This window comes from Vicugna pacos, chromosome 1 (assembly GCF_048564905.1).
Source record: "Vicugna pacos chromosome 1, VicPac4, whole genome shotgun sequence".
NCBI lineage: Eukaryota > Metazoa > Chordata > Mammalia > Artiodactyla > Camelidae > Vicugna > Vicugna pacos.
The window spans coordinates 108877960-108902926 of NC_132987.1; the positions used below are offsets into that span (position 1 = coordinate 108877960).

The window sequence follows — 24967 nt, forward strand, 5'->3', positions numbered from 1 at the left end:
ATTTTTGTGTGAAAACTCTGATACAAAAATTATGCTTGCCTGGTGGTCATTGAAATGCTAGAGAAAGAAAGTGTCCATTGAATGCTTCGAAAATTAGGTTTTTAAATTTGTCCTCAGCATCATAGCAACTCATCATTTGTACCTGCAACAGTGGTGAGCACAAAATCTTTCCTCCTTTTAATTAAGCAGATGCCTGGTCAAGCTCACGGCTCCCAATGTGTATTTTAAGTGAAACTCCCTTTGCTGCCCAAATAGAATGTTTTAAACTGCTCAGCTGATTGATAAAAGGGAAATCTCCCCAGCAGAGGGCTGAAGAAAATAATGTGGCAACTTGGAAAGCTGTTTGGCATTACCTTGGACCAAGAACAAAGTGGTGGAAAATCTTTTGGCTGTTTTTTATCTCTTTATGTCCTGAATTTTAGGCTCCTTGATTACTACATCAAATAAGCCTTTGAAAAGGAAAAAAAAAATCATTGGTGAATAGGCAAGATCTGAAAATGACTTCTTTTGTTATTAATTATCATTCTAGGTACATATATCTCATTTTATCCAAAGCTTGCGTAGTAATTGAGGGTAAAGGCACCCGTGTGTGTGTGTGTGTGTGTGTGTGTGTGTGTGTGTGTGTATAAGCCATGTCACTTACTGTGGGGATTTATACCCAATAAGTAATGTCCGCAAATGAATAGTTGGAGTAGAGATTGTTGGGGCAAAGAGCACATTAGGCCACTGAATTGCGTGGCCAAATTCTACGTTTAACTGAGTTCTCTGGGACCAATGCCCACAGTGTGAGATTTGACTTTTACCTTTCAGTCTGGTGGCCAACAGATAGGAAAAAACTTAACCAGAGACTAACATGCTAACGTGACTCTTCCTGTCTTTCTCCACTCTCTGCCCCAAACAGCTGGCTCCTGAGAATCTTACATTCCACTGCTCAGGGGAGTAACACTGAGTAATTCTGAGGGCAAATTAGAATTATTGCTGGAATCTGAAATTAGCATGTTATATAGAACTACTTAAGAAAACTGTTCAAAGGGGGGTGAAAAGGAAGATGAAAATGTAAAGTGGGAAATATCTGTGGCTAACCACATAATCCACGTCTTCTAGTAAATAAGCTATTTCCTGAGAGAAATGTAGTTACTTTGGAAGCAGTCTGAGCTTTTAAAGTCATTGATGTACCATTTAGTATTTAAAATATAGTGACTTCCAAAAGGATTCCGAGAGCATGGCTTGGATGTTCCAGGGTTTGGAGAAAGCACGCCAGGTATTCCTGAAGAGCAAATGGAACATTCGGAGGGCTTGGCTCACCAAGCATGTCTTTCCCAAATGTAATTTATCATCATTTTCTGTTCATTAGGTTAAATACTTTCACATCATTTTACTGTACAATGTAATTGAGGGAAATAAATTCAAAATGCAACCAGAACCCCACCTTGTTTCACTGAATTTGTTACACATCAGAGGTGGGCAAACTATGCCCATAGGACAGAGCTGGCCCATTGGCCTGTAAATAAAGTTTTATTAGAACACCACCATGCCCACTCATTTATGTGCTGTCTACGCTGTATTCTTGCTACAACATCACGGCTGAGCCACTGTGACAGAGACAGTTTGACCCACAAAAACCATACTATTTGGCTCTTTACAGAAGTGTGCCAACCCCTGGTGTATATTATTACATTAGTAACAAACCTATCTATCACCAGAGATATAGATGTCTTTCTTTGGAGCTATCATACACACCAAGGATACATGATACATTTTATTAAAACAAAATCTTCTTTCCAAAGAATTCAAGAAAATATTCTGTCTTCAAATCCCATCTGTGTGTCTCAGATTTCCTTCCCAGAATTCCCGTGTTAAAAAAAAAAAATCGACACACATTCAAAAAGTGTCCTTTTATTATTTCTAGTAACATATATTGTATAAATACTCTATTTTTATATGACCTTTTACAAAAGGGATATAACTTAAAAGTTTTATCATTAGAAAGAAATGTATAAAAATAAATATGTTATTATAGGCATTTATTACAAACTATAGTCCTTCTCAGAAGGAACACACAAACCAATACTTATAAAGTATGTAGGATTTATAGTAACATATTTTACTATATACATATGGAAAAAGTCATTCTCTTTCATAGTAGAAGAGCTGCACAGACATTCACCAGGATATGACTGTTGGACCAGCTGCTGAGGATGGACCCGCTACCCCTCAGTAGCTTCCCCACCATGAGAAAAGAGATCTCAATGTCCCCAAATCCTAGGGACCCTGTTGTACACACCCCTTTCTTGTTCCGGCATTACATCCTTTTTGTGCGATCTTATTGACTTTCTTCAGACACAAACTGTTTTTTTCCCCCACATCCACATTCCTTAAGTAGGCTTACATCAGGAAGAAAGAAATGTAGCGCCCCTCGCTTTTATCAGCTTCTGATACATGGCTGCTTTTTTTTAATCCCTTGTAGACTTAACACCATTTTTACAAATACGCAAAATTGTTTCTTCATCAAGATGAATTCACAAATAAAGACATGAGAATGGCACAAGAAAGGAAAGACAGAGTCATTTGAGTCATTGGATATACTGCTTAAGCATTTCTCATGCTGGACAATCTTGAGATCTTTGCCAAGCATTTTTCTCATGCTGGACAATCTTGAATTCTTAACTCTCAGTAGAAAAGATGGCATAAACATTCTCTGAAACCACAACAGCCATGAACATTGCTGGTCAAAGACCCTACTTGCATTCCCTTCTCTCTCCATTGCTAGTGAGGTAAAGTAAGCCACATCTTAAACCTCAAATCTCATCTTTCTCCTGCTTTTCATTTCCCAACCCCCATGATACAAAATATTTCATCAGTACCAGGAAACAGCGATTGTAATATTTTTTACACTGATTTTGACAGTTGTTTCTCTTTTTGAAAAAAAACTTATCATAAATGTAACAAAAGAAATAATAATGCCCTGGGGCTCTTTCGTGCTCTATCGTTGGTCAGATGTGAATAATCTCCAAGAACTACCCTATCAAATTAGTAACTGGCAGGAAATTCTGATGATCTATAACTTTTCTACCTACCTCTACCTCCCAACTCATCGCCACACCTCGTTGATCACTGGCAAGGTACACTGGATTCCTCCAGCCTTCTTGATTTCAGTGCATCAGCCCTTCCCCACTGCCCTTTCCCTCAACACGCATCCGGCTTAACTGCATTCTGCCATCATGCAAAAGTCTATGTAATGTTTAGGTTTCTTTAAAGGATCACAGCTCTCATGAGCCAACACCCCCCCATCATGGGACAGACACTGCAAGGTTCTCTTTTTGTAACCCTTCCCGCAAGTCTTGGAACATGGTGACCACTCCCCCAGCTGCCAGTGGGGGCAGGGCAGGTCTGCACAAGGTCTGGTGCTGGCTGGCTTCACTTCCTTTGCACACTCGGAAGCCGGCTGCCCGTTGATGTCTCGGCACTCCACCAGCCTTCTCTGCACGCCCAGTCCACATGACTTGGAACACTCCCCCCACTCCTCAATGACCCATTCCGAGAAGGTAGGGATGGCATTGAAAGATTCCTTCTTCTTCTTCACGAAATAGGTGTATTTAATTTTAGGTCGGAGGGCATTGCCCACTGTCAGGACTTGGATGGTTAAGGGCTCCTTGAGCGGGCTAAAGCTTCGAATTCTTTCCAGCGCTGCCGAGGAGCCGCTGTACCTCAAGACGCTACCTTTGTATGTGATGTCTTGCTCTAAAGTGGACAAAGTGAAGTCACCGTTCAGGATATACGTGCCATCGGCAGCTTTGATGGCAAGGAAGCTTCCATTATTTCTGGAGCCCCTCTGGTTCCGTTGTTTCACCTCGATGTTTGTGGCTCCCGTTGGGATTGTGATGATATCATGATAGCCAGGTCTGCAGGCAAGAAAAACAGGGATGAGAATCTCTCATTCACCGGCTCATTCTATTACTAAGCTTGAAAACCAGATAATTATTTAAGAATGTAATTTTTACCAGACCTGTAAATAGTTACGCTGAAATGATGAGACTTCCGGAGGGTAGAATATTTTAACACTTACCTTGCACTAGTAACTGATCCGGATATCTTCTTGCATGTAGATCCATTTCCTCCACAAATACCACATTTATCGAACTTCTTTTTGGAGTCTATGATGCGATCGCAACCAGCTTTTACACACTGCCCTTGCACGCAGACAGAAGTGGAATCTGGGCTACACGGGGTACCATCGACCACCTGCAAGAGGAAGGACGTGTATCCTGTGTCACGCACTAACAGCGGCAAGAGATGCTGCTGTCAGGATAACTTGGAAAGTTTTCCCCATTAACGTTACATCTCTGTTTTCCTGACCATCAACGTTAAAATAGTACCCCATACCTGTCACACACTAACTTTCTCTTTGTTTTTTTTTTTCCCCATAGTAGAGACATCTGAAAAATTTATACATTTTTGAATTTGATTATTTACAAATTTTTTAATTTGTTTATTAATCTATCTCTCTTCCAGCTAAGGTCAGTGAAAGCAGAGCTTTTGGCCAATTTGTTTACTGCTGTATCCTCAGTGTTTAGAATAATACTTGGCAATAGTAGGTGCTGAATAAATCACCTGTACATTGAATCTGCAACTGGGGAATATTTTCATGGCCCACAGTGATAATGACACATGATAATATCAACCAAATTCAAATCTGTTTTCTATTTGGGAGCCAGATCTATCCCCTCAACCAAACAGCAAATAATGCTTCTACTAACTCAACATATCAAACACGGTTCTCAATGCTCCAACTTCCATTTAGTAAGTCTGTTTGCACACGCTTACTGCTGGTCACCCAGTAACAAGTACTTTGGACCATGCTTAAACTATCTTCCAAAACCACCGGATGGTTGCCGTGTTAATACATAATTTATCTAACCATGTGTAAAGGGCTTTTCTCTGTAAAGAAGAGTGATAATAAGCCACTGCAAGGATCATAAGTGCTGGATTCAAGCTTCCTTCATAACCCAAAACAGCACCAAACTCAAAGCAGGCAGCTGCCCATGTATCTAGATGCAAAGCAGTCCTATCTTGAAAGTGAACACCTTAATATATAAATTAAAGAGAGTACCACGGAGGCTGCAAAAAAAGGTGGCAAGCCAATGCCGTGGTTCTTAGGCAAAATGACAGGAGAAAAGTCATTACCTTGGGCTGCAAAACGAAGAAGTAGCCAATGCCTTTGGCTTGACAGATAAGCTTGCACCTGTCCTTTGGTGAGACCCCAGCGTACTTGGGCGTCCACTCCACCGCAGGCCCGCTTCCAAAGGAAGCTTTGGAGAACTCATTATGCACCTCACACTGTTCCTCTCTAAAGGTTTTTCCTGGAAAGAGAAGGAAATGATGATGTGATTGGTTTCCCATCTTGAACAGCCCGTCTGCAGCATGTCTTCGCCACCTTCTCTCTACTCACCGTTATTCTCTGGACAGTCCTCAATGTTGCAGGACCTGTAGCGCACACGCTTGCCCTCACAGTACTTCCCTCCGTTCTTCGGGACTGGATTGTCGCATTCCCTCATTGTATACTGAACTCCTCCCCCACACGTTCTGGAACAGTCTCCCCAGGGTCCCCATGGTCCCCAGCTTCCGTGAACAGGAGTCTAAAAGGAGACACAGATCATCACCGTTAAAGTCCTCTACAGAGACCTTTTTAGAAAATAAGAGAGAAAGATGGGGGCAAAGAATCAATGATAACCATATTCTATCCTGCATCTCTGCCAGAGGACCCAGGTCAGGATGCTAAGGTGCCATCAGTTGTTTTAGCACCCCTTCATCCCTTTCAATTCTGAATCTTAAAAGATCGTGTGTTGCAGTGGAAAAACTCACATCGAAATGCTTCTTGTCCGTCTTGTTCACACACTTGCCGTTGACACACCATCTCCCCTCTCCACAGTTGGTGCCGTCAGCCCATGGGAAGTGTTTGGTTTGGCACACCAGCAATCCACCAGACGTGCCGGTGCACCAGAGGGTCGTGCACGTGCTGGCTGCATCCGGGCAATGTTTAGACTCTTCCCCAAATGTAAACTGGCACTGCCGATTGGCATCATACAAGGTCCCAGGGAGGTCTGAGGGGAGTTGTATGGGGCTCTGGGGCTTGTCCATCAAACATTCTCCTGCAAAGAAAAATGCCGACTAATATTAATAAATAGTAAAAAGAAGCATGCAGGGAGTAGGTCATTTCAGGAAAATACTTATCATAAGAGGTTGTACATAGCAAAGCAACTGGGAAGTTCAAGTTTTGGGGGAAAATGCCACAGAGATTTAAATTATTATTAAAGTATCAATCTCTATGGGGTATTTCTGCATTAGCAATGACAAAAAATGACTGTTCTGCTAAAAATTCAAGTTAATGTACTCTGAGAGCTACTTGGCCAGAAGCACTACTTTTACTGGAAATTAAGAACTGTAAATGTATGCTCTGGACAATGGAAGTAATTTTGAAGTAGGGAAAATAAAGAGAACAAAGAGAAAGAAAAAATGGTTTAACTAGTGCCTCACTATGTGCACAATTGGATAACATCTAGGAGTCTCTGGAGCATCTTACCATGACCATTATCCAGAAATGATGTAATCATGGAGGCGCTGCAGGGAGACCAGGGCTGGCTGTGGTCCAAGTTGGAAAGCATTGACGCCATCATGTGGGAATCCCGGTTGACACCATTAATGCTGGCACACTGCTTCGCATCATCATGTGGCATGTTGAACACATGGCCTAAGAAGAGATCCAAAACCCATATTAGAATACAGGTCACTTGCAGCATTTCCTTTTCCTAGCAGGCATTCATTTGTCTTAAAATTCACTGTCTAGAAAGAAGAAATGTATTTCAGAGACAATCTATTTTAAAGAGGTCTACCTTTCATAGGATATGAACAAACATGTAAATTTCCAAATGTGTCCACAGCCGATCCTATCTTAACTCTGAATTCTAATAAAGATGGGCACATTTAGAATAGTGGGAAAATACTTTCCGAAGTTTCCAGAGGGGGACCTAAAATAGCAACATAACCCGCAGCCTCTCCCTCTTAAATTAATACAGTTTATCTGTTTGAATTCACAAATTGGGCTTAACTCTCACTCTGAAATGGATTTACCTAATTCATGGGCTGTGGTGAAGGCAGCTTGTAAGCCATCATCTTCTATGACCGAGCAGCTTCTGCTAGGATCACACACGGTTCCAACATCCGCCATCCCAAGAGTATCACACGTCTGGGCCCCACACAGGTCCTACAAGGAGCAAAAGTATATCCTTATTAATAGGGACAGAGCACGAACCTTGGGATCCAACTTTTTGGCAGGGTATAGCTTATATGTGTTTTGGAGCATCTACATTCATTGTCGTTACGTTGTCCTTTTAGCGGTACTTTGTGTGACTTTAAGATTTTCCCTAATGCTATTCAAATAGGACTGTGAAACTTGAGATATTAATATGATAGAAGAAATAAGGAAGACGAACCATGCTAGTCAATTGAAAAAATATATAGGTGCCAAAATATGGGTAAAATGCCATACATTCGTTTGTTGGTTACAAAACTGACTCGCAAGAGAATACTATGGTAACTGGCAAGGCCTTCCTCTCACCTGTCTGGTGAAAAGAATCGCCGTGTCATAGTGCTCTGCATCCCGGTCACTGGGCGGGTTGTGCTGCTTCTGCCAGTTGCAGAAGTTCCGCAGAGTGAGAGCAGCGTTGGAAGTCACTTCTGGCCCCTTCTGTTCCTCATAAATGACCAAGATTTTCACCACCACCAGGCTAACTGAATTCCGAATGCTGGGGTGTTTGTATAACCGGGCCGCCACCGAGAACAAGGTGAGAAGGTAGTGCTTTAAACCGCTGCCGTGGAACTCTGCCATGGACTGGTCGGCCACAAGCATCGTCTCCACATAGCGGGGGCTGGACACAAATCGCTTCTTTCTTAGGCTTCCAGTTCCTGTAAAGACACAACAAAGAGAGTTTGCTCAAGGGCAGTCCAGCCAAGAATAGTCACCTTCCCAGAGTATATAAGGAAAGCCTCACCAGGCAAAGCAAATAATACCAAAATATACCGAGAGCAACAGTAACAAAAATATTTGCATCTCTTTTCACTGAAAATGTTCATTTTAAACTTTTCTCCTTTACTTTAAATAAAAAAGGCCATGTGCTCCTCCGAGGGGGTGGGGCTTTTTTTGTTTGTTTGTTTGTTTGTTGTTTTTTTGTTTAAGCAGGATTTCTTTTGAAGTCCTACAATCTGAACGAGGCAGTACGTACATCATGCTGCACAGCTGTAGTAAAATCTTGGAGCAAGGGGAGCAGGCAGAGCCCCTGAGTCACTCTTTCACAGGCCAGGACCCAAATCCTGAATGAGATCATCAGGCTCCACGTGGAAGGCCCAGGGCAGGGTTGGGGCCTCTGCCAAGGGGCCGGGCCTGAAGGGATCTCCGCCTGCGCTGCTCTGCTCTCTCATTCCAGGGGTCCCTGGGGCTCTCCGCTCTTGCCAAATCCGGGCACGAGGACCACCCACTGTGCCCAGCCGCCTAGCGCCCCCCCCTCCCACTGCCCCAGGGAAACAAGTTCCTGCCTCAGACCACCGGCCCCGGTTGATTCTTTAGAAAAGAGCGCTCCGCCTCCTGACGGAGACCCAGCCCCCAGGGAAGTCCTAAACTGTGCCCTGGACTCGGATCCACGTAACTGCTTCAAGGAGCAGATGAACGGAGGAAAAAGAAGAAAATTCTACACAACACGCGAGAAAGTAAAGAAAGAAAGAAAAAGGCACCAAAGTGGTAGAACGAAAAGAACTAGACCGTAAGCACTGCACACAACAGGGAGTTAGGGGAAGGCGTGGCAGGAAGGATCGGCGGTGACTAACATTCAACAGAGTTTCAGAGCACAACTATGGCCGCGAGAGGGAGCAAACTGGGAGGCGGGTGGGAGGCGCGGAGAGGCGGGGCACGCTGGGCAAAGACCTCCCAAGCAGGTTGTGCAGAGGGGCCCCGGCCGCCGCCGCCAACCGGTCGGGGTCAGCCTCTTCAAGGGGAAAAGGGGCAGAGGCCAGCAGAACAGAGATCCTAGAGCAGCTGTCCAGGCTCGCGGGCTGCAGATTCCGAGGTCACCATCGCTCCTCCGCCCTCCATCTCCGCCCTCTTCTGGGCTCCGGGTGCGCGAACAGGCAGCAGTTACAAAACTAAGCGCAGAGTTGCAACCCGACCAAAGAACGCCCGCACAATTGTTCGAAAGAAATTAACAGGGTGGAAAGAAGTCGCACAAGCTCACGTTCGATTAAGGCGTAAGGAGTTGGGTTACTAGTTCCCCCTTCCTGGTGGAAACGCTTCTCCTTAGTCAGCAGGAAATCATTGATTTGTCTGTCCTCTCTTGATCATTCATTATTAGGGCAAATGGAATTAACTGTTCTAGCGGGATTTAGTTCACCAACCCAAACCTGAAGCCCCATTCCTCCACACCACGTCTCCGTCCTGTCCGCAGACATACGCTCCTGTCTGCGAACAGGTACTTTACCCTCAAGCCGCGCAACGCAGAGAAGGTAGGGAGAGGGAGATGAATGAAGAGACAAGTGGGAGCAACTCTTCTGGGGCTGATACCTGTTGGCTGTCCCGCGCGCTGTGGCGCCCGATCCCTCGGCGGCCACTGAGCCGCGGCGTCCTCGCCCTCCGACCCGGCGCCCCTCGCGAGCTGGGTCTCGTCGTCCAGGACCCCGCACTTGGCACCGCCGCCGCCCCGTCGCCTGCGCCGCAGGAGATGGAACTGGGGCCGCGCGGGCGGCTCCTCCCCGGAGGCGGCAGGGGCGAGGCGCACTGTGGCGGCGGCGGGCGCGGGCTGGATGAAGTACTCTTCGCCCTGCAGGTAGAAGGCGCCGCGCACGCCCTCGCAGAGGCTGAGAGCAGCGGCGGAGCTGGGGTCGCCGTTGACCGTGCCAGAATAGAAGCAGTGCGCCAGGTCGCCGGCGGGATCAGCGCGCGACGCGTTGGGCCCGGGTCTGCGCCCCACGGTCTGGAGCGTGAAGCCGGGAGCCAGGAAGGCGCGGTCGGGCTGCAGCTCCAGGTGCAGTTGCCGGCCGAAAGCGTCCAGGCGGAGGTGCGCGGTCATGTGTCCCGGGTCGCGATGCAGGGCCGGCAGCACCAGCTCCTCGTCCTCCTCCGCGGGGCGCCCGAGCGCGCCGGGCACCACGAGCAGCGCTGCGGCCGCGGCGAGCAGTAGCAGCGGGGGCGTAGGCTGCCAGCCCCGAGACCACCGCGCCTTGTTCCCCATGTCGCCTCCTGCCGTGCGCCTTCGGAACCCTGCAGGGACCGCTCGCTGCATCCGAACCCCGGGAGTCACCGCGCGCCGCCGCAGCGCACTGAGCGAAGAGCCTATTGTTCCGGTCCCGGGCGCAGAACCTTGCTGGCCTGGCTCGGGATTGTTAAAGTTAACAATTACTATGATTCTCTGAAAGTGAGCGCAGAGCCAGCTGCAAGTGGGCTCCGGAGTCACTGAAAAGGAGGCGATGCAGTTCTGCCGGCGCGCGGGAAGTTTTCTTCTAGCAACGAGTTGGAGGCACCGCGCAGCAGGCGCTGGCGGGGTGGCTGCTGCGGAGACTCCGAGCGTCCCGGGACGCCTCCGGGCGAGGGGACAACGGGCCACACGAGGATCGGTGCCTGGAGCCCCTCTTCGGCCTCCGCCTTGGTCGCGGTGCACCTCGCTCTGCGCAGGGTTCTGTCCTCTCGGCCCTACTGCGCGCCCAGGCTATTCAACGGCCCCAAGTTGTGAGCCGCTTACCAGCGAGTGCAAGAACCGAGCAGCCCGGGCTGCCCTTTTATAGTCTCAGAAAGTCTCCTCCCCTCCGTCTCTTTCCCCCCTTCCTCCACCCTCTTGGCCGCCTTTCTATCCCGAGGATACCGCCCCCTAAACTCAGTTGGTGCAAAATCGCGCTCAGAGCCGCGGGCCGGGGCGGGGGAGGGGGCGGCCTCCGCACTGGCCCGGCGCCACTGGCTCGTCAATCTGGGGGCGGAAGACGCAGGAGGGGCGCTGTGATCAGCACTTTGTACGTCTGGGGCTGCTGCGGGAAGAAGGTACTCAGTTCCACAACGCCTTCACCCCGCCGTCTTCCCGGACCACCTTCCCTTCCCGCCACCCCTCTCGTGCGGGAGCGCAGTTCGCGAGCTGGGCTGCAGATTCCAAAAGGGACAGTCAGGGTGGAGAGCGGAGTCCCCTTCTCCAAGACTTTCCTGCCCGGGAGCTGTCCCTGCGCCGCCTCCATCTCTCACCGCACCCCTTTCCCCCGCCAGCCTCCTCCCCTTCAATCTGGGAGATGAGCCAGGGCTGCCCTTTCTAGAAAAATACCCCACTCCACCTCTCCATCTCCCTGGCCTGCCTTGGGCTGGTTTGCTGCAGCGCGCGCTCTCTTCGCCCCAAGTTTTCTCGGGAAAGCTTGATTGGGTCGGCGCGTCTCCTCGAAAGCGTTCCTTGCGTGAGGAGGCCCGGAGAAACTTACCAGTCACTTGATTTTAAAATACGTTTGCATTGACCTTCACCCCTAACCTTTCCAGCATCATTTCACACCCCACCTTCCCACCCCCGGCCTTAGAGACTTCTCCGTGGGGACCCGGATTCACACTTCCGGAATAGGTGATCTGGAACGCGGTTCAGTTCTCCAGAGCCTAAGGAGGGAAACATAATCAACTCCCGCCCAGTCTGTCTCCTTCCACCTACTAGCGGCTGTAGGATGTAGGCCAGGTTGTTCGCAACGTCAAGAAACCCCACTTTCTCACCCAGGGACTAGCGGGGTCGCTGGGGCTAGAATGTGTGCAATGGGAAAATTAAGCGGTGGGTTTCTTTCCCGAGCCCTCCCTCCTCTTTCCCTAAGGAGAGAGAAGGCTGCATGCGCGTTAGGAAAGCGAGAAAATCAGCTTTTCTACCTCCATCTAGGTCCTTAGGCAAAAGCTAAGCAGCTCTTCCATCAAGAAAGAGGGAGGGGCTCAATGACACAAAGGAAGGAAATGTTTCATAACGCTTCCCCAGGCGGAAAACCACGGGGACAATGGTGAGAATGACCGCCCGAATCCCGGGGCAGACCCGCGTCCCTCACTCGCGCGCTCTCACAATTCCTCGCCCTGCCCCGTCTCCTGTCTCGCCGCCCCCGCCCCTCAGTGCTCATCAAGTTTGATCTCTGCCCTTTCCTTCCTCCTCCCCAGATCTTCCCAGCTTCATTCTGTTCCAGCCAGAAGCGTCCCTTGCAAGTCCTCCAACAAGTCCCTCTTCCAACTTTTGCTTTCAGAAAACTTTCCAACTTTCTCTTTTCTCTCGCCTCCTTGAAAAACAAAAAACAAAATCTTTGCTTTCCACCCTTTGGGAGAGATCAAACGGGAAAGACTGGCAAAGAGAAGCCAAACGCTTCACCCTTGAAAGGGTTTTAAACAACCCTGGACCCCACGCACTTAGGCATGGATGCTTTCTTAAACGTAATTTTCCTTTCCCAAGGTCATTATCATAGATACACGTCGAATGATTAACCTAGGAATTCCATATATTTTAACAGCAGCTTAAAGGTATCTCGATAACCAATTTTTTCCTGTGGTCTTCCACTATCCCACCGACTAGCTAACATTTTGACCCTGTTCTGCCCCTCCCTTCCACGAAGTCTCTCACCTCATTCCATTTTTCCTTCAAATTTAATATTGACACACACACTCATGAGTGGCTCATTCATTTCTACATTGTCTAGCCTAACTCATTCTGTTCATTTTTGAACTAAGAGATGTTTTCTTCTCTGCTTCACACGTTTCATTTCCCAAATCTCCCTTCTCCTCAGTTTGGTTTCTCCCCTCTGTGGTTGTTTAATGTTCTATTTTTTATCCCTTCATTTGTTCTTTCTCTCCAGCTAGATGAAAGATTAGATACCTAGGAGAACAAATGAGAAAAAACCATTTTATACTAAACAGGATCTTGACTGTGGAATCATGAAAACATGATGGCAAAGCCATCAATAAATTTTCACATCTCCTGCTCAGAAGAGGGTTCTGGAAACAATACATGGTGACCAGAAGTTGGACCTCAGACTGGCTTTGAGATGGAGATTTCAGATACTTGAGGTGGCCCAGGGGCTGAGAGACTTATCAGATCCATAAGGGAAAATGCAATTCTCTCTATCAGGACAGCATGGGAAATTCAGAAGACCTGCAGAAAATATGTTGTTTTCTAAAACCTCATGTAATGCGTTACAATCTGTCACCTCCCCTGCAGAAACTTTAGCCTTTATAAAATGTATTAATACAAATTTGGCCTTTAGTTCTTTTCTGCCCCCAGTCCATTCTTACTGGAAGTTAATTTAATTCAAGGCATACATTAGTAATCTTCAATGCCTTACTCCAAATCTATTATAATTTTTGCATATTTCATGCTGTATATCCAAATCGAGCTGGAAAAAACAGAAAGCTAAAGGCAAAAGAATGGCCAGGAACATGGCTTTTTTATTCACGGGGTTTCTCTCCAGATTTCTGTTCTTTTGCATAATGATTCCAATCTGTTGTGCACCTGTAGTTCTGGGAAATGATTCTTTTTTAATCGCTTCAACAGAGGCATGGATGTACGAGTTGCCAATTACAAAGCTTGAAAAACTTCATCCGTGCTCAGAAGAACATTTAATCTACTTAAGTTTTTTTTTTTTTAAGATCATCACTCTTTGGATGTTTGTAGTAATACACATACAAATATACATATATACAAATGTATACATATAATATATATGTATGTTTATAAAGAAAATTGTGAATTGAAAAAATAATTTGATGTGGAAACAAGACCAAGAGAGCAGAATTTGTTCATGGCATTAGTAAAAGTGACATGTAATATTGGATCCTCATAAGTAAGTGTCACATTCTCACACTTATCAAATGTTTGCTCCTTGATTTAAACGTGCTCCCAGAAGATCTTACAGTGCCCTAAACTCTGTGATATTTCTGGTTTTCTTTTTCTAGAATACATATATGCTTAGATAAACATAAATCTTGATATGTTCTAATTTATCGACCTTAACCAGTTTCTATTATTTGTAGAGATGGCCCAACAAAAGGTAAATTATTTGACATAAAAATATCCTTACAATGAACAGTTTGACCACTTAAAAGCCTTATTGTCCTCTGTAAACAGAGAAAATAAAGTTTCATGCATTTTAAAGTAAAGGAAATAAACAAGTATTAATTTTTATTTATATGTGTTTGTATGTTTCACTTATTCATATATTACAGAAACAATACTGGATTGATAGTTCTCAAGAAGTCTATATACCAAATTAAGTATTCAACAAGGAGCCATGAAATGAGAGAATCTGGCAATATACATGTGCTATTAGCATTGTTTTAGTGTACAGAAATGATGAAGGTACCTATTTCATAAACATGTAATGCTGTTCATTCATATTTTCATACCATAAAATTTACCAGTTAGACATGGGAAAGCTGTTTAGCATTCATGCTCGTTTTGAGAACATATAGTCTAAAATAATGGATTGGACAAATGGATATTTTATTTGATTATAAATGAGAAAATAGACAGAAAACATCTATTTTAGGCAGGTTATATACCAGAAATATAACAAATATTGAAGACAGAAAAATGAATGTAAATTGCATTTAGACTTACAATTGCTTTGATCCCAAAGTTCTGCATTTTCAAGAATCTGTCCAATCCATGCCCCCTGTTTGGCAGATGTGAAATTGAACCTCAAAGGGGTTGTTCTTGCCTAAGATGGTGCAGCCAAATAGGAGGGTTAGAAATGACTCTGGCTTATACTTTTAAATCAGATTCCTTTTGGCATTTTAACTAATTGTTTGGTAGGCAAGTATGTTGTCAGACTTGTCATTGCTGTTATTTCCAATGATTATATGTTACTTACATTCTAAATAGGAGTTTTTCTGTCAAAAATAATTCCACCTTAAAAGATTCACAGTCTTTAGTACGTCCATCTCAGTCCACCAGGTGGCGACGGTCTACAACAAATGATGTGCAGCTCAGTTTTTCTTAATACTTCATCAGGAATTTGCAGAGGTTTTACACCTTTTCAATCGTATTTAATAAATTTTTACCGAACTTCGTCTCGGCTTTTGGTGTCATAGAAGGCATCTTTCAAAAATTGTAAATTTGCATTCTTAAAATAATAATAAAATGCCTTAGCCAACTACTTTTCGATCATGTAGCTCTATTAGTTTAAATCAAAAATCAATTAAACTTAAAAAAATTAAATTACCTTTAAGATAATACTGTGGGTTACTTTTATTCATCACAGGAGAAGAGATCATAGAACACTGCAATTCACTAAAACAAATTTAAAATTTATTAATTAGATATATTTATTAAATGCGTACAGTGTGCTGAAGTCTACATCAATACTTGACTTCAATGCTAAATTTAATACTTGACCATCAGTGTTAAAGTTAATTCATTTTCTTGGTTTAGACATTTTCCTAACCTACAACAAAAAAGAAAAGTGCAAAAAAGAGAAGTGAGAAAATGTTCTACCACCAGGTGGTGACAAAAGATAAAATTTAAAGTCATTCTTAAATGAAAGTATTTATATGTAAATGTTTCCTCCCAATAGAAGCGACTTCCTTGTGTCATGTGAATTTAAAATCGTATTCTGGGGACGTTTTATTACTTAAAGGAAGTAATATTAACACAATATCCCTAGTTTAATAAACTGAAGAATTGGAAGTGGACAGTTTCAGTCAGCAGGAGGCACATGAGACCACAGAACAAGAAATTAAAAAAAAAAATTTCCCCCACCCAGTTGACAGCATATTGATTAGCTGATTAAGATAGAAGCTGGTCCCCACCTATAATGCAGCTGTTAGAACGGAGGCTGGAAGTCAATTGTCCAGACATTTTGGAAGTGATTTTTGCCAATGGTAAAGAGCAACACTGGACGATTTCTAAGCTTCCTTCCTACAAGAAGGATTTAAGACTTTACAAAGTTCCTTTGTATCTTATGAATAGGCAATGACTAAGTCATGATGTTGTGCAGTTCGTTTGCAATCCACTAGGACAATTAGAATGGATAGCTCAGAGTTACTGACATTTGAGTGTCTTCAGAATCTTGGGTCGTGCTTCTCAGTCTTTCTCATCCATAATAAACGGTAATTGCCCCACCCACTTGGGTCAATGGACAAGGATGCCTGCTCCCAGAACAGTGGCTCAGGGAATTTTCTTATCCCAGATGGCTCTCAGGCCATCCTGTAAGCTGAGGAAGCTATGGTAGACTAGTACATTTGTGCAGTGTCCATTGGGAAGCTAAGACCTTGACAATCTAAGTAATAGGCTGTTGAGAACATGAGAGTTGGAAGTTGTCCTAAAGAAGCATGATGCTCAAACGTGGGAGGACTTCCTATCCCCTGCACGTAATGTACTGAGAGCTGGGAGGCAAATTCACATTGAAAATCTGCATTCTCACTGAGCCACACCCTTACTTTGTGGCTTTGGGGAATCAACTGTCCCTGAGTCTCAGGGTCCTCATGTGTAAAGATACATGTCCATAGCAGCACTATTTACAAAAGCAAATGTGAAAAACCTAAGTGCCCATCAACAGATAATTGGCTTAAGAGGTAGTGTGCGTATATATATACACACACACATATGGAATACTGCTCAGCCATAAAAAATAATGAAATATTGCCATTTGCAGCAACATGGATGGACCTAGAGAATATTATACTTAGTGAAGTAAGACAGTGAAAGCCAAATATTACATGATATCACTTATGTGAAGAATCTAAAAAATAATACAGTGACTCTATATAACTGAAACAGACAGAAAATAAACTTATAGTTACCCAAGGGGAAGGAGAAGGGGGAGGGATAAATTAGGAGTATGGAATTAACAGATAAAAACTTTTATGCATTAAATAGATAAGCAACAAAGATTTACTGTGTAACACAGGGAGCTATATTCAATATCTTATAATAACCTATAATGGAAAATAATTTGAAGTATATACATGTAGCTCAATCATTTTACTGTACACTTGAAACTAGCACAATATTGTAAGTCAACGATACTACAATAGAAAAAGAAGTAACAACCATCCTTGGCTTGAAACATTGTTCCAAGGATGATAGACATGACTGGCATAGACTTGCCAATGGAAAATGGAACTGATGATTATGGGAGACTTTGAAAGTGGTGGGAAAGGAATGTCAAAGGGATAAGTGAGACTGCGGACACGCAACTCTGGCCAAGAGTTCTGCTTCAATGCCATGGAACACTCAATACAGAAATGAGCTTGAAGTGGGTCACATTTTTTTAAATGAATGAAGCAAGTTAGTCTTCTCCATTTAGTAAGATCCCTTTGATTGTTGAGTGGGACACCAACGCAGAGAAATGGCTCGTGTATGCAGTTGGAGCATGTTTGTGGTGGGATGATGGAGAACAATAAAGTGAAGTCAAAGGTCACTGGGGAGGGAGGGTCAAAAGCAGGATAAGAAGAACGGAGTCAAATAGTTTCGAAGGTGCAGGGCAACAGACTGAAAAAAAGGGTATGCAAGATGGCTTTTCAAAGTTATCAGTTAGTGAGATCAGCTGATGAACTGCCTCAAAGTTAAAGTTGCTGAGTGCTATATAGATTGTGCCTTTTTGCCATTGCTTTTGGGACCTGATCTGTCTATAAACCATCTTACTTAGGTGGCTGTACTAGTCTGGCCTGTGTCAACATTTTACTGTCATCTTCACACCTCATCTGGCCATTACTGCGGTAAACACTTCCAGGCAGGTGTAACCTGAGAGTAATTTCCAACAGACACACCCTGTGTCTTGAGTGCTTTCTCACCTGGGGCTCCTTGAAGCTGCAGAATGGCAATCCGGTAAATGCAACCAGGAAGCTCAGAGGAGTGGATGACTAGCCAGGTGGCAGCCCTTGAATAGGGACCAGTGGGAAATGGGTCCTTTTCGGTCCTTTGGGAAACACTAGAGAGGCCCATCATACACGTCTCTTCAGAAGATCTTGATGGACGGGAGTCCCAATTGTCCCTAGCAAGGACCAGCTTGAGAATCCACCCTGACGTTTGCTTCCCCCTTGCCTGTCTAATTCTTGCTGGGCCCCTCTCCTTTTCCCTAAATTTGCTTATCTGCTCCTTCTGCTCCCTCAAGGGCTGTCTACACACAAGCTTTTTTTCTCTGGTTCTGCCTCCTGGGCTCAATTGAGTCTAAAACAATGAATATCAGTAGATCCTTTCAATGGGACCATTCACCGATCACACACCAATAAGGATTCTTTTACTGGTGGTAAGTAGGGTGGAGTAGCCCAGGAGCAGGCAGTGGAATTACAATACAATTGCAAAGACTCAGGACGCGATGAGATGCAAGTTTAGGTGGCAGCAGTGGAACTTAAACAGAATGAGGAAAAGAACACTTTAAAGTGCGCAACTGAATGGCTTTTGATAGCTGCTTCAGAGTGAGGGAGTTGGTGAACTATGGCCCAAGGGCTTGACCACCTGTTCTGAGAATAATGTTTAGCTGGAACATTTGTTTATGTATAGTGTATGATTGCTTCTGCCCTACCAGGCAGATTTGAGCACACACGTTCAAAATATTTATTATCTTTACAGAAAAGTTTGTTGACCCTGGCTTTAGAAGCCTTGAAAAAAATTTTAAAAGAGAGGGTTTGTATTTTTCTAATTCTTTGCTGTTGTTGTTGTTTGGTTGGTTTTGTTAATGGAGGTGTTGCCGGAAGACTGACCCCGTCCCGGATGAGCCAAATGACTCAGAGACCAGGTCTGGGAGCTTAGAAGGAAAGAGGCAGCTTTAATACTTGGCTGGGCAAAGGGGACTCAGAGCAGGCTAGTGCCTCCAAAACTGTGAACCCCCCTTGGGGATGGGGTGGGGTGATTATATAGCCGTGGCTCAAACAATAAAGCATCAATAACAATCAACAGAATCATTTTCTCAACAGAAGACTTAGAATGGCATCATGGTACCTCCAGACGACCAATTCTATAGAGGCCAGCGCTTAGATCTCTTTATCTCGTAAGCACTCAAGGTGTGGTCTTCTTGGTAATTCAGGCTATTTTGTAAGGTTACAGTCCTGTGATCTTCTCCTTGGAGAAAGACTCAGAGACCAAGCATGATTATTACTTTCAATGACTGGAATAAAGTATATAAACAATAAGATCAATAGCTTTAGTTTTAACAGTGGGCCTGGAGCTGTGAGTAGCAACTGGTCAGTCAGTTCAGTTGACTGTTTTAAGGGCAAACATAATAAGCAATCTGTTAGCCTAAATGTCGCCATTTTATTATTCCTCCTTCAGAGGTACTGGGGATTGAACTCAGGGCCTCCTTCATGCTAAGCATGTGCTCTACCATTAAGCTATACCCCTCTCCCATTTTTCTAACTCTTAATCTCAAGGCATGTCTTGAAGTCTCCTTTATCTCCTGCAGCCAGAGAGCAGACTGTGCTGAAAAATCTGAAAATGTATAATCTTATGATTGCTTAATCCCAAATCTGAGTCCTAATAGAAAAATTTTGGAAACTATATGAGATGGAGACATTTGGGTGGCTGAGCAAGAGAATCTTGAACCCCCAGGTTCTCCTGGACCCTGACCCTGCAGATTGTCAGGGGCAAATATCACTCCCTTGCTACAGCAGGACAGCCTCCCTTTGCCAAGAAGCTGTAAAGTTCTCAGCAGACCCAAGTGCTTCTCAAAAGTACACTTGCTCTCCTCTGTATCTGCTCCATCTCCTTCATTCCTAGCCTCTTATGCAAAGTTCAAAATTGTTCTTGGAGAAATTCTTTGAAGAAACACTGTCCATGCAAATTATGGTCCCCAAACATTTTCTAAATTTAAGTAATAGAAACAATAGCAGCCAAAAGCATTGCACTAACAGTAACATTGTCAACTTCTGTGTGGTTAAGACAGACTTACAACAGTATAAAGTAGTTTATTACAGTGCTGTGAAAATTTTACCATCATACACAAAAACTCCACTGTGAGAATGCAGAACTGCATTATTTTCAGGTTAATGAGATGACCTGCTGGAGCATGCGCAGTTAACTAGCAGGAAACTCTGGGGGTCCGGAAGTGAGAGCCAAAACAGAGCAACCCCTGCTGCCCTGCGGGACTTGGTGGTGGTTGTCTGTTACGAATTGCTATCAATAGGGATGATTCTTGCCCGTTTCCCAAGCTTGCAGCAATGACACCAGCAAACTATCTGTCCATCTGGAGTAGGGGATTGGGCTGGGACAATACTGAGGGTGTGTGTGTGTAGGGGAGTAACTCATTCTCCATATCCCCAGCTCCCTGTCTTCTGAGCAGTGGCTTCCCGTTGTCCCCTGCCAGGCTGCGCTTTCTCTTTTATGTGGCTCCTCAATGAAGAACTTCGGTCCACTCAGGATAACTTGGCGGTGGAAGGGAGCAACTGTCAATGAGGTTCAATCTGAATTCACGTTTTTCTAATTTTACCATGACAATAATAATGCCCGGTATTTACTGTGTGCTTACTATATGCCATACACACTCCATATAACTTAATTAATCCTCACGTGGAGATTTATTGTTATTAATAGCACTGTATCACAGATGAGGGGACTGAAGCACAGAGAAGTTAAGAGATTTGGCCAAGCCCACACAGCCTGATGGAGTCAGGCAGTCTGATCTTTTAAACTTGAATGCAATATGTATATGTGCATTATATGTATATAACCATATTTAAAACTATTTAAGGGTGGTGAGAAATACAGAAGAAAGAGGATGGGGTTAAGAGTCAGGGTAACTAATTTCAGAGGCACAACCACCTGCTAACGACCGTAATCACAGACTCGCAGGAATTTAGTTTCTAAATCTATAAAATGAACGGGTTGGGCACCTCCAGTTCAACTGTTCTGTAATTTTCAAGGTGATCTGAGCACTTTGAAGAGCTATAGATGTACGAATTGCTGTTTGTATTAATGATATATCTCCACTGTGCGAGCAATTTATTATACACTGAATGCTTGGTGAGGTCGCTATTCCTCAATGAAACTTTGCTTCAACTAGAAAATTGTCTGTATTAGGAAATTAGACACAGTTTTCTTCTGTTTCTAGAAATGCACTGCGGCTAGTGGTATTATTGTCACTAGTGTAAGAAAATAATGAGTAAAAGATCAAATAAGGCTGCTTTGTTTTACTGCGATTCAGCCTATAAAAGAGTTGGGGAATATGATGGTACAAAGGGATTTGGCTTCCAAAGGGATTCAATGCCACATTTTGTAGAGTCTATGGCTTAAGAAGTCATATGTATATATGTATGAAAGAAAAAATGGATTTCAAATTTCCGGGTGGTGTCACTGAGGCAGGAAATAAAAAGACTCCAGTTTTACGACTTCTTAACTTTTAAGTATGTCTGACTCTGAGGGGGTAACTGCGGTGCTTTCTGGAACTCATCAACACCATTGTCACTCTAAGATTTATTGAGCACTTATTAAGCACAAGCACTGACCTACGTACTTCACCTGTATTACAGCTTTGCTGAAAAACCGTTCCCAAAGTTACGAGAAATTTCTAACTACGGAAGGATAAATAGATGGGAAACTTTGCATTGGAATAAGTGAGCTTCTCTACCTTGAAGAAGAATGTGACACTTGCTCAGACGTGCTGAGCAGCTGACACGCATCCACACTCAAGGCAACTGCACGAGCTATATATACTTCTCATTAGAAACCAGAGCTGGAATTAAAGGAAGCAAGCGAAGCCAAAGGAACGTTACCAGCCGTCTGCGGAAGCACACGTGTTAAGCGCAGGCGCTCTGTGCCGAACACCTGCGCGGCAACTGAAGCGGTGAGAGAACACGTGGGGCACAAGGATCAGAAATACTCTAGCGAGAGACGCCTCAAGTAAAGCGTTTGGAAAATATTTTTTGCAAACTTGAGAATTAAAAGGAAATTAGTGACATTACACGGAATAAGCCAAAAGTATAAAGCAAATCCCTCTGGTAGTCTTTGAAGAGACTAGAAAAGAACTGTAACGAATTAACCTTCTAACTCAGGTGTCATTTTCTGAGTGGCTGGGATTCAGGGTGCCGCTTTTGAGAGAAAATTGAGACTGGGAGTCACCCATGCCCTGTCTTAAGCCCAGGTGCCCTGATGGAACGCAACTCTTGAAGAACAGATTTGATGATTTTAGGGACAAGGGCAAACTGAGGAGGACCAAAAAGACAGAAAAAAATTGGGAGTTTTCTTGTCAAGTCTCTGTCAGATCACAGACGTCTCTGTTCATGCAATGTGCATACAGAAAATGTGTGCAAATAAGATACATCTCCCTTAAGATGATAACAGGAATCTTCAGCCATTTCTCTCCTAAAATTTAGGATTTAATTTTGTGATTTTTTCTCTCCTTCATATTTTACTTTTGACATAGTTAAAAGAGGTACAGCAGTCTTACTCTCTTGCAGGAATATTATTTATTGCAAATGGCTGTTGAAAGCTTCCAGTAGTTTGTGGTAAGAATAAAATCTGTTTTTAAAAAATGAGAGAAGAACTTTTGTTACCAAGTGAAGTGATTTTTTTTAACAATTGTATCAAGTTTTTCCTCTGGGGTTTTTGTCAGTCTTCCTCCCTCCCTCCTTCCTGTCTTTCCTTCCTTTGTTCCTCCTTTTTTATTTGTAATGTCGATTACTTTCCTATTATGTCAGGTACTGGACTGGGCACTAATGATACCTACCCTGCACCCTGAAATTTCAGTCTCATAAAAGATTGTTTAAATAATTGCTCTTGAATATCTTATACAAATGTACTCAAATAGTTGTTCTTGAGTACAGCGAGGGCTTTAGAGGGAATACAGACCAGGAGGAGGGGATGGATAAAGATAGATCCATTGACCTGTACAAGGGCAGGAGGTCTGGGGGAGTGGTGCAGGTTTCGAAGAAGAGAAGTTATTTGGTCTGATTTTCTTTGCATTATTTTGAAACTTCATAGACGTACCTTGTATGTGATAAGTACTGCCGTTTCTGTTCCTTTTCTAAGAAGATGAGACTATGGGGAATTTGTCTTCTCATGAAAAGGGTCATATGCTTTAGAAAAGATTTTTTGTTTTAATTGTTTTGTCATTTGACTTAGTACACTCTGTTCTGTACAGCTTCGTTTCTTCATTCTACTAAATTATTATTATCATTAGAAACAACACAGACTTGATAACTCTCAGATGTTCACGGATGTAAGGACTTAGTTACAGGGAAATTTTAGATCCATTTAGCAGTTTCAGGAAATGAGAAAAAATATGCTAAAATCTAATTTTGAAAGTCTAATGAACAGTTTTTACTGTTTAATTCCTTCTGCATTTCTATAAAAACTTTCTTTAACATCATTTAAGAATTTTATCAATGTTTCTTTGTTTTTTGAAAAAAAATATGGATGCCTATAAAACTAAAGCACTAAAATGTTATTATTTGGTGTAAAGAATGACTCTGGGGCATTGTAAAAACAAAACAAAACAAAACTCAAGCTTGAAGCTTTCAATATAATATTAAAATTTTAAAGTATTTAAATATTTAATATTTTCTTTTTAATATATGATCAATTTGTTTTTTTTAAAGAGACTGACTATAAGTACAGGAATAGATTTGTTGACTTCTCACATGTTTCCTTACCTTTTCTTGTTAATGGTGGTACAAAATAGTGAAGCTATAAGAAGAATCTTATCTTCCTAAGAAAAATAGGTTACTTTGTATTCTGTACTCAGATTAGAGGAAAATGCTTATTTTGAGAAGTAAAATGACCAGAAAATAATTTAACTTTGTCCCATAATTTCTGGTAGGATATTATACATATATCTATTAGAGAAATTGACATATGCCTTCAATCATATTTTTATAAATTGTGATAATACTGTAATTTTGAACATATTGTCTGAATTGGGACTTTGAATAATATCCTATATTTTTAACATGTAATTCTTCTTTTGAAGAATTGAAAAATGCCATTTAAATGAAACACTTGCTCAGCATGACTCCTTTTTCCTTATTCATTCTCTGGTAGATGCTGAAGGAGACACTAATGTCCTTTAAAACCCCAAATGGTCCTGAAGTAATCAAAAACAATTAAAAAGAGTACGTGTAGTCAAATCTAGGTTTTTCTGATTAATGAAAGAGTCAAAGACATAAATAATTCAGAACATTTCATAATCCAAGAAAAACATAAAATATTTTTAAGATACTTGAATAACATTGATTTGAATATAAGTGATGATGAGAGTGGTGGTGATAATGATGGTAACTCCCATTTACTGACAGCGTTTTAATCGCCCGGCACTGCACTGAAGTCTTCCCATAGATTAGCTTTTTTATCTTCCAAATAGCCCTGTGAAGTGCATCCTCTTACTACCAGACGCTTAGAAAGTTTAAGTGACCTGTCTAAGTTCTCATAGCAAAGAGAGAATTTATGTAGTCATTAGTGCTATCCACTGAGTATTTCCAGTTCTTTTTCTAAGAACATAATAATATTGTGCTTTTCTAACCTCTCAAAGTTAGGTGTGTCTGTGTTACTTCCTTTAATAAATTGTGAGCAGAGTGACTCGTTCTGGCCAATGACTTGAGAGCAGAGTGTTATTACTTCCATTTGGAAACTTTCAGAGCCAGAGTGATTTGCCATGTTCTCTTTGTTTCCCTCTGTAATGACAATGACTGGCTACTCCATCACCCTGGGTTGTGGAAAAGTGATAACGACAATGTGACAGCCAAGTGCAATGGGCACATTGTACAAGTAAGGAATAACTCCTTGTTTTCAGCCCCTGAAATGTGGGATTAGCTAGCCATAACCTAAATCATCTTGACAGATAAACTAGTAGAACCAAGGTGACCTTTGAATTGGTGACAACAATAAAACTGCAAACTATTACTCTGAGAAGCTATATTTGAATTATTAACCTTCTGTCTTTTATGATCCTTCTTTTATACAATGTACCATGCCAAGCTGATTCCTTAGTTTCTATCTTAAAAGTTGGGAAAGAT

General features: G+C 43.0%; 1 protein-coding gene across 1 annotated transcript; it reads right to left on the minus strand.

The window, feature by feature from the left end:
* Positions 1-1876: 1876 nt before the first annotated feature.
* ADAMTS1 (ADAM metallopeptidase with thrombospondin type 1 motif 1) lies at positions 1877-10794 on the minus strand. The gene is made up of 9 exons (XM_072968051.1): positions 9608-10794; positions 7616-7962; positions 7129-7261; positions 6581-6748; positions 5863-6149; positions 5450-5636; positions 5185-5360; positions 4067-4242; positions 1877-3902 (listed from the first exon to the last, which is right to left on the minus strand). The coding sequence occupies exons 1-9, from the start codon at positions 10323-10325 to the stop codon at positions 3203-3205; spliced, it is 2892 nt and encodes a 963-aa protein (XP_072824152.1). The 5' UTR covers positions 10326-10794; the 3' UTR covers positions 1877-3202.
* Positions 10795-24967: the final 14173 nt, after the last annotated feature.

What these genes read in the sequence shown, in the direction of transcription:
- ADAMTS1 (XM_072968051.1), bottom strand. Translation starts at nt 10,325, where the DNA reads ATGCAGCGAGCGGTCCCTGCAGGGTTCCGAAGGCGCACGGCAGGAGGC. An exon ending in GCGCGCGGGACAGCCAACAG is followed by an intron (nt 7,963 to 9,607) that starts GTATCAGCCCCA and finishes GTGTCTTTACAG; the next exon opens with GAACTGGAAGCCTAAGAAAG. An exon ending in CACCACAGCCCATGAATTAG is followed by an intron (nt 6,749 to 7,128) that starts GTAAATCCATTT and finishes ATCTCTTCTTAG; the next exon opens with GCCATGTGTTCAACATGCCA.